General features: G+C 31.7%; 1 protein-coding gene and 1 long non-coding RNA gene across 8 annotated transcripts; one reads left to right on the plus strand and one right to left on the minus strand.

Annotated features, from left to right (window-relative positions):
- The first annotated feature begins 1685 nt into the window (after positions 1-1685).
- Positions 1686-6803, plus strand: LOC112766010 (uncharacterized). 7 transcript variants are annotated; one of them, XR_011875365.1, is made up of 9 exons: positions 1687-2032; positions 3177-3259; positions 3363-3399; positions 4145-4990; positions 5210-5269; positions 5362-5404; positions 5843-6011; positions 6189-6257; positions 6560-6803. It is a non-coding gene; the product is annotated as an uncharacterized lncRNA (long non-coding RNA). The 7 variants fall into 7 exon arrangements; XR_011875364.1 differs by lacking the exon at positions 5210-5269 and having other exon boundaries at positions 1686-2032; positions 4753-4990; positions 5764-6011; XR_011875367.1 differs by lacking the exon at positions 5210-5269 and having other exon boundaries at positions 1686-2032; positions 4753-4990.
- Positions 6804-8236: 1433 nt separating this feature from the next.
- Positions 8237-9427, minus strand: LOC112762419 (protein EXORDIUM-like 6). The gene has a single exon (XM_025808255.3). It carries the CDS (start codon positions 9360-9362, stop codon positions 8436-8438), a length of 927 nt encoding a protein of 308 aa, XP_025664040.2. The 5' UTR covers positions 9363-9427; the 3' UTR covers positions 8237-8435.
- Between the last annotated feature and the right edge of the window lie 5192 nt (positions 9428-14619).

Raw genomic sequence — 14619 nt, forward strand, 5'->3', positions numbered from 1 at the left:
AAACATTAGATATTTTAGCTAGCAGCATATTATGTTTACTTACCAACATTAGATATTTCAGGTAAATAAAATACAACCAACATATTATGTTTACTTACCAAAATTTCCTCTCTTTCTGCAGTCATTCTTTCCACCAACTGCTCCTTAGTCCAGTTGGCAATCCAGGGCTTTGGTGGTCTTTCAGCCCTCTTCTTGCCTTTGTTTTTTGAAAGATGAAAGTAAATTATCATCAGGGCGAAGAGGCAGCCATCAATTGCCTTTTGTTCCGCGAACATTTTCGTCTTTAACTATTGAAAAATATTTTTAAGTCCCTGACCTTCACAAAACTTGGACAGATCAGTCCTTAATGGAGGCATTTGGACGGATCAGTCCGTGACGGAGGCATTTGGACGGAGGGATTGATCCGTCCAAATATTGTGAAGGTCAGGAACTTAAAAGTATTTTTCAATAGTCAAAGACAAAAATATCTGCGGACCTATTTATCCTTTTCTCTCTAGCATTTATATGCCCTTTTAGAAACTAAAAATAACAATTATTTATCTTTTAATTTCTATTTTACTACTTTATGATATACAGCACTCACATGAAGCTTGAAAGTCTTAAAACATGCGCCAGCACCTTTTATTCAACCATGCATTGCATATCATTTAACATATCACCTATAGAAATTAAAGCCCAGGTTTGACTGGGAGCAATTGAAATAAATAGTTATTTTTCTATTAAAGTAATAATCAGCCAACAAAATAATAGATAATAGATGTTAAAATATTATCATATTAGCTTATTTTTTTAGCTGATTATTACTTTAAAAAAATAAATTTCCTCACAACAATAAAGTGACCTTTAAATAAAATAGTAACAAAGAACAAAAATATTATATTTACACAAAAATTAGTCATCAAATTAATCAATATATATATATATATTATTTAATTTATTTTAATGTATATTTTATATTTTAATATAAATTTTATATTGATAATTGATTTGGTAGGCAATTTTTAATGGTGATGCTTGGTAGCCAAAGATTAATTACAATATAAAAACGACACATAAAAATTTTTATTTTCTTGATAAGCAAGTGATATATACCTTCTTATCACTCATCCTGCTTATCATCTACCATTTTTCTGCATATTTAGAATAATTAATGTTCTTTACAAAATTAATTTCAAATTCTTCCAAATCAAATTCTTAACATCTCTCACTTACATTATTACCAATTAAAATACAATTTTTCTATAGAAATTATGGAAGTTAAATTAAAAAATTTTAACAACTTCTACTATACAATTCATACTTTACATATAGACTATTAAGAAATAAAAAATAAAAATAAAATGTAAACAAAAATTAAAAAATAAATTTTTAAAAATAATTATTAATTCGTTATATTAAAATCAATAAATATGCATATATATATATGAATATTAAATAAAAAAGATTAAAACCATGATCTATTAGTGTACATATGAGATAATTTGAAGAATACAATAAGATGTATAATTTAAAATTTGGTAATATTAATTATAAAAATTTATTAATTATAGATATCATTTGTATGAAATTATGAATATTATGAGTAGAAAATTATTACTACACCAAATAAGCCAAATAACTACACTTAATTTGTGACCGTTATTTTAAGGGTCTCTATTAATTAACATTGTGACACTTCTACTCTTAATTATTAAACTGTTAGTACTGACTCTATATTTGCTCACTCTTTTTCTTTCTTTTTTTCAACTTTTTATTTTTCCTGAAACGGTATTCACTTTCTCACTGCCGATTTAGATGAGATGAGAAGAGATGAGAAACAGAGAAAGTGACGCAACAACCTTCACCAGCTACAGTTCGTCATTCGTCGTCGTGATTCGTGTTGGACGTTCACCGTTCGCTGTTCACCGTTCACTATTCACTGTCGCGGTTTCGCGTTCACCGTTCACTGTCCCTGCATCGTCCTTTCTCTTCCCTTCGAGTGCGACCCCTAATTCCAAATCCAGCGACTTTTTCTTCTCTTCCAACCTTGATAGTGAGTATTTAATTGTTTTTCTACTATAATTTTTACCCCTGCAATTTCTTTGTTGTTGCTTAATGTTTGTTGTGTTGAAGTTGTTGCAATTGTTTGATCTTGGTGCTCTATTTTGTTGCAATTTATTGTAATGATTATATCGTCATGTTCATATTTGCTTTTTTTTTAATTTTCTTATTTCTTTTTTCCGCACTCAACATGTTCGATGAAATGCTTCAACTAGATTTCTTTGAATTCTCTCTTTATTATTTCTTCTCTTGATTTTTTTGATATTTTTGTGCCTTAATGACATCATGAATTGGTTAGTGCTCTTCTTGAATTATGCAAATTGCTACGCTAGAAATGGAAAAGCTAATTAGCTGAACTTTAATCTTGGATTTCATCTCTCTATCTTATGTCCATCCTTGTAAAACCTGGTAGTTTTGTTTTGGTGCACCTATAAACTTGATGTGAGCTTGATGACTAATTTATAGAAAAAGCTAAAAGCAAAAGACCACCATCCCTACTAGTATTAAAAAACCATCTCTGACTAACTTTCTTGTGTTCATATTGACTTAGGTGTCTAACTTCTATATTATAGGAAATAAATTAATGTGGCATATGTGTCATGAGACAGAAATGGATTTACTAATATATAAATGGGATCTCCAATTCTCCATTGCAATGATTGTTACTTAAGATATTATTTAATTTTATAGCACATACCTTATTGCATTAATTCTTGCCAAGATATTTGTCGAAGAAAGAAATCAGTCTATGTTTTGTGAATTAAACCGCTTTAATTTGTTCTGTTATAAATTTTTAAATTTATAAATAGGAGCTGAGGGTGTGCAAGTTTATTTAATTTAATTAGTTTCTACTTTCTAGGGTCAAACATATACTTGAAACTCTTATAATATATATGTTGGTTACTGCCAAGTGCCAAATGTATCTACTCAATTGTTAAAGAGTAAAGACAGAGCACATGGAAGAAAAAGCAGGGGAGAAGGTGTAATGTTTATTAGAGTAGTACCAAATTTATATTTTTCTCTATTCTTGTCTTTTGTCTTGGGTTAGATGTTCAATCACAAAAGTGGCATATGCAGAGCCTGGCCCTCTCTCTTGAGTAAATTTGTGATTATGACTAATCTGAATTGCTTTGAAGTTTGAAGAGGTGCTTTGAAGCTTGTTCTTCAGTTGATGGATGTTAAAGGCCTCACAATTTCACACGTCAAGAGCCATCTTTAGGTTCACTTTTATTCATTTTATTTTTTAAAAAAATAGTAAATAAATTGGTAAATATTTTATGATATTCATTCTCTCTCTCTCTTTGTTTTTTCTTCAAAACCAGATGTACAGAAGCATGAGGGGTGACTTGGGAAGACAAGGTACTAATAAAAATCTTCTTTGACTTTTACTTCAAATCAAAGCACATGATCTTCAACAAAACAATGAGATTTTTCTTTCTTTTATTTTCATTGTGATATGCATAAAATAAAAATAATAAATATAAGTATTGGTTCAAACCTTATCCTTTTCACACATTTAAATTTTTCGGTTATAAATTTAAATTAAATTTTAAATTCAAACTCTTATTTTATAAATACTTTAAATACTTGTATTTGAATTTCATTTCTATATATATAATTTCCCAATTAGCATTTTGTGCTATACTAACTAACAAATAAACACCAAGATATAAACATATATAGAATGGGTGGGGAAGGACTGATTAATAAGACTTCTCATAATTCATTAAGCTCTTGATATTGATTTATTAATCATCTTCATCATCAATCATCAAAAGTTTAATTTCCATACTATATATGTGAATTTAAAATCCTTTTACATTATAATAATCAGGTATTGTCATATAAATAAAGTTTATATTTTAAATATTTTTATGAACTTAGAGATAGTAGCATCTAATTAGATATAAGTATATGAATTATCTCACAATACACATAAATTTTTATAAATTTATTACATCATTGACGCATAAGATCTCAAGTACATAGAATTAAAATTTGTCAAGATGTCCTTGGTTAGCTAGGCCTATAATTTCTTATTAGTTTTTAAGAGAAATATTCTCCCCCTATTTTTCAAATTGAAGTTTTTTCTTTTCTCCTATAGTATGAATTCAACGCCGAAAAGGGGGAGGATAACAAGGAAGAGTTATACAATTTTGTCCTAGCTTGCCACCATGCATAAGTGGATCGATCATTTTGGAGGGTCGACTACCCATGCCATCTTTTGACAAGGCACTGCATATTTTACTATTTTTTACTTTAATTTTACCAATCCACAATGAATTCAGTACTTTGCATAAATTAATTAATCGAAATCTGTCAATAATTCATCAAGATTGAATGTCCATTAATATTTGTGTGATAGATCTTCATAAGGCTTTTCATGCTTAATTCTTTTAAAGGCTCAATAATTGCCACTACATATAGATAGCGGCTTCACTTTTGGTACCTGAACTTGGGAAGCTTGAGCATTTACAATATCTTTTTGCTGTTCTTTCTAAAGTGACTTTATTTTTTTTCAGTTGATTTTAATTTAATGTATTTAATTTACTTGCATTCTCTTCTTTCTTGGTTTCTTTGTACTGGTGTTTATGAATGAAATTCATTTTTTGTTGAAGTCCTGTTTAATACTAAACATTCTTGGGTAACATCTTTTAGGATAAAGTTTAGGAACATATGCATCAATTCATGTAATAACGAATTATACTTTAGCTACATCTGATGGAGGAGAAGGAGCGGCAGAAAGCCGAAGCAAAGGCTAAGGAGGTTGAGGCAGCTGAGGCTGCAAAAAGAAGTGCTAGAGCTGCAGTTGCTTCATTGCTTCCTTCCAAGTTGTTTGGGAATAAGGATGCTGATTCAGAGGCTAAATGATACAAATGCTTCTGAGCCAGAGTTGGTAGAGAGAATAACTGAAACTGAGGGTTCAGTTAATGGAGAGACTAAAAAAGAGGTAACCGCTAGAAGTTGTAACTTCATTAATCTTAATATGCTTAGATCAGGAAATTTAATGCATGTATTTCTTTTTTATCAAAAATAGTTTTGAATCATAAACTTATGTTACCAAATTTTTTATTAATTTTATATGTAATTAAATTGTTGGAGAAATGATTATGCAGTTATTGAGTTGATCAATTTCACATTGAAACTTCCTTTTCCTTTTCCCCTCTAGTGCTGCAGCTACAAGATTATGGCTCTTGGATTGTGACTTGTTTTATGACTAGAAATGAGAGTAATGTTTATCTGGAAATTATACTGAACCTTCATAAATGAGAGTAATGTTTCCTCCCCTACTGATGATCTATTCGCTTTTCTGTGGGGTAGGAGTCTCAATTGAAATCAGGGGGTAGGCAGGATTCTTGTGAAGGTTTGGCATAAATTACTCCTTGCTGTTGCCTGATTTATCTTATGTCCATTCTTGTAAAACTTGGTAGTTTTGTTTGGTGCACCTATAAACTTGATGTGAGCTTAATGATTAATTTAATGTTAATTCATAATTCTACAGTTCTTTATTACTTTTCCTTTGTTAATTTTTCTATGTAAAATATTAATAATAGAGCAGATATAATAACTCTTATTATTTCTTACTGTTACAACTCTTAAACTGTATACATACCCAAGCATAGTTTAGTTGTTGATGAAGCCCTCAAATATTTTAATCTTTTGCTTATAACTACTACTTCTTGCTCTTGGATTATTTTCATAGTTTATTCTTGTGTTTTCAAGCCCGGATTTGAAGTGACTGAAGATTGATCATTCACCATAAGGCTTTTGGACTGAACCGGAATAATGTTGTCAACTGCAGAAGAAGCTATTGAACTTACAACAGAGAGGGACTGGATACCATTGAAGCAATTGATTGTGTTTTAGGATCATCTTGGAGTTTCCTTTTGGGAACTTGATTCCAAGTATACTGTGTTGGTATGGTGCAATCAAATACTTCAATGTTTCCTTCTGAATTGAGAGGTGAAAAGGTTTGATTAAGGCCTATCTGTGAAATCTTTGTCATGTTTGGATTAGGAATTATGTTATTAGTAGCTAGTGCTCTTCTTTGTTCTGTTTTATTAAGCTCTGACACAGTGAAATCATAATTAAGCATTTATGGTTGAGTAGAGACGGGTTCTAAACATCATTGTCCACTTGATTTGCAGATATTTGGAGCCAAATTGTCTGAAGGTGTTTTCGTTGGCTCATTTCTCTCCATGTCATCAATAGCAGTGGTATGTTTTCCTGTTTCTCCAAACCAAAAATTACTGTATATACCCCCCTTCATACTAAATCAGTTAATGGTTCCATCCCCACCCCTTTATCCCAAATCCTAAACCTGAAAACCTTATAAGTTCATTTAATTGTAAATTTTTATAAACTTGGGGTTATGCCATGTATTTCAAACAAATTCAAATGCGCATTAGTCTTGGTGGTAATCTTTATTTGGATATTTCTAATTTCCTATATTTCATGTTTCATTGCAAGTCCCTTTATTCATGAATGCATTCTAATCATTGCATTCTCTCATTTGTAGAGGACAAGAGTTGCTTGTGAAGTAATTGTTGAAGTTAGATACTATTGAGGTTGAAGGTGAAGTGAAGTTGCGGAGAAAAGTTGAGGATTAAGTTACAAGTACAATTGTTAGCTTTATATGTTTGGATTAAGTTAGGATTTTTTGAATTTACATTTTATGGTCAACTTTTGAAATATATTGTTTCTATTTTTGTAAAACTTGTGAGATTGAGTTTAAATTTGTTGAAATATAATGCCATTTATTATTTTGTTGGTAGACAAATAAATTATTATTTATAATAGAAATAATTTTTTTAATAATTAATAAAACAAAACAATATGTTGGAGAGATTATGACAGTTTAAAACAGTCACTAAATACGGGAAAAAACTGTCATAGGAATTAGTAACTTAGTGACGGTTTTAAATCGAAAAATCGTCACTAAAAATATTGTGACGGTTTAAATTGTCACTAAATATACCTAAAAACTGTCATAAGAACTAGTAACTTAGTGATGGTTTAAAATAGTCATGAAATATAAAGATAAACTGTCACAGAAATTAGTAATTTAACGACAGTTTTAAAACGTCGCGAAATGCAGCATAAAAAAGCACCTTTACAAGTGTTACAGATTAGTGACGGTTTTATACTTCAAAAACCGTCACAAACAATTTAGCAACACTTCTTACCAACGGTGGTCCAAAACCGTCACTATGTCAGCTGGCGACGCTCAAATCTGTGACGCTTTTTTTTACCGTCGCAAAACCATTTAGTGACGGTTAAAACCGTCGCCAAGCATTAAAAAAAACCGTCGCAAAATGCTGTTTTGTTGTAGTGTATGGATGTAATTAATATAAAATTATGGATGTTATGTGTATGAATTTATAGATGTTATAAGTAAATTTATCAATTGAATAAATTAATTTAAAAATTTGACATTTTTTTAAATTTAATTATGATAAAATTTAAAAATATCTATGTTAATTTGATAGTTACTTATGCAATAACTAAAAAATGATATGTGTATTGATACAATATCTAATAAATATTAATTTAATTTTTAGATGTTAGTTGTATGTAATTATAGATATTATATATATGAACTTAGCTTATGAATGTTAGGTGTATAAACTTATTTAGCATAGTATAATTTTATATATATAAATGCGAGTAAAAACACAAAAAAAAAAAAAATTAAATCAGTTTATTACCATATCTCATCAAAGTTAGTGTAGTTTTTCATATTTTCAAAAATTAGTTGACTGACAACAATCTTATCAAATGAGTTCGTCTGTGGTTCAAATTATTCTTCAACTCATTCTTGTAAATTTTCTTAGCCTATCCTAATTGTGCTTTTAATTGAAATAGAATTGTAATTTTTGGCTGACGGAGTAGAGGGCCTCTATGATCAATATATTAAACTAAGTTTTTACATTTGCCCGCGCTTGCAATGATGATAAATGAATTAAAAGAAATAAAAATTAATTACAATTAAAATCATTTAATTAATATTATTATTATCATTTTTATTTATTATTAGTTTTTATTGTATTCTTAAATATAACACTCAAATTATAAAAGAGAATATTGAATAGTTATTACAAAAATATTTAATAATTAGAGATATGATATTACAATTAATATCATAAATAAGTGGAACTCATAAAAATATGATAAGTAAATTAATAGAAAAGTGAGATAAAAAATTAAAATATTATTAAGTTATACCAATGAAATAAATTATGAAAAATTTTGGTTAATTATGACTTTTGTTTTTGTTACCAAACTTTTTTCATTTTTAACGTATACATAGTATTGGTTAACTACCAATATTAAGTCCACTTATAGAGGCCTAGATAGAGGCCTGGGTAGATAATTAATTAATTGAGAGTAGGTAGCTAGAGAGGTGTCCAGCAGGAAGATGTTTTAGGATTCCAAATAGCAGGGAGAAAGAACTTAGTTCCAGAGACGCCTTTGGCATTATAGGCACCGCCAGTGGCAGGGTCAACAGGTAATCTTGCTTGTTGGGCTGATAAGATGTGAGAGCAGACGCTGGTGGCTTCAAGGATGTCGTCTCCACGGGCATCAGCATAGAAGCCATCCCCGTAAGGGTTTGTGACTGCTCCTGCCAAGCCACCGGCAAGCAGCATGACCATGGCATCGGCGCCCACTTCCCCACTGGGCGGTTTCACGGATATTCCTGGGGCTTCAAGGAATGGCCAGGCACATTCGGGGCACTCTTCTTCTGGGTCCCCTACTGCCACGTATGGCTGTTCCTCTATGAGACCGTGCTGGGCGCATGATCCAGCGCACATGTCTTGGACGGTCACACCCTTGGACGCTACGAAGAGAGCCAGCGTGTTTGGCTTTCCACCAGTTGCTTTTGGCATGAGCTTCTTGATGAAATCTTTGATCAACACTTTCCCCAATGAGTAATTTGGGTCGTACTGTTCATTCACCACCTTTACTGTGATCGTGGGGCTTCCTTTGCCACTCCCCGTCTTAGTGTATGCTTGATAGCTCTCCACCACGTGCCACCATGATGACACATGAGGCTCACCATCTCCACCACTCGGGTTCAGAGAATTCAAAAATGAATGGACAGCTTGCTTTTGCTTTTCCGTAACTGCACCGTACCATAAGATGCCAATGTTCAAGTTTCCGGTCAGCAAACGTCCCCCTCTGTGGGTCAGCGCCACCGTTCCACCCCAAACTGCTACTGGCCCCACCACCAAAACCAACAACACAACCAAACACGCTATGCGAAACGAGGCCATTTTGCTTCGCTTCTCTTCTTTTCTCTTGGCTTCTCTTCTTCCCAACATCTTCCCAAATTTATATATCCTCACACAAATCTAGATACAAGCTTCATTTATTTTCTATTTTTTCTTTTCCACTTCAATTACGGCAAATATATTAATTAATAGCCTCACATCTAAGCTTAGCATAAGAAATTTACCCAAAATATACTTACATGCAGGACAAGAGGGTATTAATAGATAAGCCAAAGTAATATAAATTTGGTGGACCTTAATATAGAGAATATGCTGGAGAGGAAACAGTCAAAATACCTTAATCTACTTTAATTTGGCAGGGATGACTGGCAAGATCTCCCCGAATGACGCTCAACCCAATTCTTTAAATATCAAACACTTGTGCTTCATCAATACCCTAAATCTTCCCCATCTATCTAATGATTAATTAAGTAAAGAAGTCTTTTTTTGCTCTCTAGCTAACACAAATGTGATTCAATAATGTTTGAGAGACCAAAAAAAAAAAACTAAAATTTATTTTATTTAATTTTATTAATTATCGTTACAATTAATAAATGAGAAATATGACAAATTTATATTATTTTTTCTTCTTAATATTATCGAATGTGGTCACAATCTAATATTATGGTTGGTTCAAAATTTAGGAGACGAATTCAGCTCAAAACTGTCCAAACTTTTTAATTTTAATATTATTTATTTTATTCAATAACATTTAACCTTCAAACTACTTTAAAACGGGCCTTATTATTTTAGGGCATTATTCATATAAAGATGACAAAGATATATTTTTTAAATTTATTTATTTGACCACAGTTAAAAATGTGCTCTAAAAAATGTAAATTACTAACAAAAGTATAAATTTTTAATAAAATTAAAAATCTAAGAGAAAAAATAATTATATTAATTATTCTAACTAGTATTAATTTAAAACGACACTGAATTTTTTAAATTAATACAAAATATTTTTTTTCAGAATCTCAACTTCACAATATGTTTTATTCAAAGAATTTAAAAATAAACAAGAATTACAAGACTAAAAATAAAACAATTACTAATAAGAATTAGTAGATTAAAATATAAATCTTCAAAAAGCAAAGAAAAATTATAAAAATTTTAAATAAAAATTTACCTTGTAAAAATTATTAAATTCTCAAAATGAAAGAACGTATCAAAATAATAATGAAATGAAAATAAAATAATATTATAGAATTTATAAAAAATAAAACAATTCTTTAATAAAATTTCTGTTAAAAATTTAAATTTTAAACATATTAAAAAATTAGTATCAGAATCAAATTAACGATTTTAAAAATATAACCATATTTTTTAATAATGATAACATTTTTAATCTATGCCAAATGTCAGAAAATCTAATACATCTCTATTCAATACACAAGATCAAATATTTTTATGTAAAGACGTTTCTTTAATTTGCTTAAGTATCCACCATCGTTTTATTGTTGGTATTAATGCTATGAATGATACTAATGTAAAATCCATACTACAGTTAAATATTGATGCATTGTAAAAAGTTGTTGGTACTTATCCATTCATATAAACAGTTGTTACCTGAAACATGAAAAAGTCTTATTGTACAATGTATAAGATTGTCCCATATTTTACTTTCTAGAGGCCTAATAATCTTATTATTTTTCTAGTCCATATTAACAAATTTCACTTAAAGGTAAAAAGCTATTATGTTTGTGTGCTTACATAAATGTTATTAAACTGTTATATATAATTCAAAAGGAATTAAAACTTCAATAAATATGGTTTATATTGTAATCACACAAACAATAAATACTAACTAAATGATATTTAGTTATACTTTAGACTCATAGTGTATGGCCTGTCCTACACTCAGATCATGTACTTAATCTACTTTATATTATTTATATATAGTTTATTTATAAAAAGATTAATATATATTTATTAAAAAAATTAATTTACTTAGTATATATAAAGATTAAGTGATTAATTTCTTTTGTTACATTAGTGTTTAATCCGGTTAATAAGTTTTTCCAAATGATAACCTTTAAAATACATCTTAAATATTTTTTTTAAATAAAAGATAAATTAACAATTATGTAAAGTTAAAATTAACTATTCAAAATATTTTTTAATATGTTTATGTTGTATTCACACAAAAAACGAATATTAACTAAGTCACATTTAGTTATATTATTAGATCCCTAGTGTATGACATGTGTGTCGTGTACTTAATTTATCTATTGTATTTATGTTGTTTCATAAATCTTTTTTATTTTTTATTTTCTTAATCTATGTGCAAAGGAGTTCATATAGGAATAATTTTTTTTTCACATTACACGAATTGAGTGAATAATATTCTTTTAATATTTGTTGTTTAATCTAATTACAAAAAATAAGTATATAAAATTTAGAGTGGTTAATATTAATTTGTATGTTTTTTATGGAGGAAAAATGTCGGTAAAGATTTTTACAAAAATATCGCGTTGCAAGTATAGTTCTAAACCGACAATTAATCCTCAATCAATGTTTAAATTGTTTGTCACTTAAGCAAACCCAATAAAATTAACCGAAGTATTTAAATCTCGGGTCGTCTCTCAAAGAATTACAGGGAGGTGTAGTTTATTATTGGTTATGAGATTGTATCTTTTTGGGGTTTTGAGTTTAATAAGCAAGGAATGTAAATAACAAGGAAAATAACTAACAACTAAGAAAAGTCCTAGCAAGGGTTGAGAATCGGAATTCCTATCCTCATTATCATTGTCAATTGTGATGGAAATTGTAAATTGCTCTCACTTAGTTAACCTCTAACAATTGAAGGTAAGTCAAGTGAGCAATTCAACTTGAGTTCACAAGTCCTAATCAAAGACTAGAGTTAGTGAAGCTCAAGCCAACTAACAACTTTCAATCACCAACCAACAAGAGACTTGACAATTCAAGAGTCTCCGAATTATTCAAATCAAGCTAAGAATACAAAAATCTAATTTAAAATCTAACCAAGTATTTTATCAAATATTTGGTAGGCACAAAATAAAAGCATGGTAAAATTACAATAATAGTAAAATCTAACAACTACCAATTGAAAGAAATTAACAATGAGAACTGAAGAAAGCAATATCAACATGAACATATAAATTGCATTAATGAAAATTGAGAGTAACACATGAACTCATAAACTAAATTAGCAAAATAAAGAAATCAATAAGGGAAGTAGATAACTAAAGTACTAGAACAAATAAAAGTAAGAGAAAACTAAATTATAGGAAGATTGAAATCTGAACCTAAGGGGAAATTGAAAGAAGAAACCCTAAACTTAGAGAGAGGAGATAACCTCTCTCTCTAGAATTATACATCTAAACCTAAAGTGTGAATGAATGAAAGTGTATTATTCCCCTTCCAGCTTCACTCTGTAGCCTCTAATATGTATTTTGGGCCTGAAACTAGGTCAAAAGCAGCCCAGAAATAGCCTACAGTGTTTTTTGTTTAATGCAGCACGAGACGCTCTGTCACGTGTACGCGTCGCCCACGCGTACGCGTCGCTTGAACTTGGCATTGGCCATGCGTAGGCGTCAGCCACGCGTACGCGTCGTCCATGCGTACGCGTCGTTGACAGCTTCTCAAAACTTCAATTTCTTGTGTTCCTTCCACTTTTGCATGCTTCCTTTCCATCCTCTAAGCCATTCCTGCCCTATAAACCCTGAAAATACTTAACAAACATATCACGGCATCGAATGGTAATAAGAGAGAATTAAAATTAGCAAATTTAAGGCCAAAGAAGTGTAAGACCCAGAACTTTTGAAAAAGGGCTATTATTAGCTAATTTCAAATTCAGTACTTCCACAGCTTTAATTTCAGAAATTTCTTTATTAAATAAATTTAGAGCAAGTTTTGATTAATTGAATTTGAAATAATTAGGATTTATTATCCAATCTTATAATTATTGGGTTATTTCCTATATTTGCATTATAAAGTTGATAGTTATGAAATAATAAGGATTTTATATGATATGGACTAAATAATCAATATTTTAATATATTGATATTGCTATTTTGAAAAATAGAGAAATTAATTATATTATTTCTAAATTTTGGATTTGGACATTTTATTGAAAATAATTTGTGAAATTGATGAGAAAATAGTATTTTCTATATATAATTAGTATTGGATTTAATTTGGGTTTCAATTATTATATTATTCCCAATTTTATGTGAAATTACCAAAATACCATTAACCCTAAGTTTCAAAAACATGAAACCCTAATCTCTAATCCTAACAGCCACCGAACCTTCCCCCCAAACACCCAGCAGCGGCAGCACACGCACACAAAGCTTCCTTTCTCTCTGAAAGAATGAAAAAAAAGAAAGAAGAATGGGGGTAAGGGGAAGGGGCCGCGGAATAAGGGAGAAGGAGGGGAAGACTCGCGCTGGCGTGCTAGTCTCACCGCCGCCATCGCGCCGTCGTCCTGCTCAGCGCTGCCGTCCCATCTTGCCGCGCCACCCTGCCATGCTTTGAGGGCTGTCACGCAAGGGAAGAGAGAACAGAACATGCCGCCGCGCCCTGCCGTCGAACCGCGTCTCGCCGTCGCGCCACCGTCCCCGTGCCGCCATCATTCGGTCCATCCGCGAGTCGCCGAGCCAGGCTGAGAGAAAGGGAGACGCGCGAAGGAGAGAACGGATCTGAGGCCGAGCTGAGGTCCAACCACCGCATCGGAGTCCTTCCGCGTTGCCGCCGTACGCGCCATGACCTCCAGCCGCGCCGTTGCCAGTTGTGCTTACTCTGCCGCCGTGAAGCCCACCTGCTGTTGGGAACCTTATCGCCGCTCATGGGGTGCGCCAGTAAGCCTCTGCCGCCGGAAAACATCACTGCTGCTGTGTCGCCGGAGCTTCTGGCCGAGCCTCAACTGCCGGGAACGCCGCTGCCGCCACCGAGCTCCATTGCCGGTAAGGCTTTTAAGTTGAGTTTCCCTTCTGTTGAGTTTCCTGGAACTTCATCGTCGCTGCGTGTGGTTCAGATCGCCGCTGCTGCTTGGGGCTGACTGCCGGGGCTACCGCCCAACCGATTCAGAGGGCACTACGGTTCGGTTCAGCCGTTCTTTCTTAGTTTCAGTAAGTATTCCTGTTTCGAGAGCTCTGCGTTAGTGTTCTGTTCCGTGTAATAAAGTAATTGTGATGTTGATGGTTCTAGGAGTTAGAACCCGAGTTTACTTGTGGCGTTGAGGCTGTTTCTACTATTGAGAAAGACACGCGGAACCGGGATTTTGATTGTTGATTTCGGGTTGAGGCGGAAAGGACTCTGTGACGCGTTTGAGTTATGGAATTTG

The sequence above is a fragment of the Arachis hypogaea genome, chromosome 17 (assembly GCF_003086295.3).
Source record: "Arachis hypogaea cultivar Tifrunner chromosome 17, arahy.Tifrunner.gnm2.J5K5, whole genome shotgun sequence".
Lineage (NCBI taxonomy): Eukaryota > Viridiplantae > Streptophyta > Magnoliopsida > Fabales > Fabaceae > Arachis > Arachis hypogaea.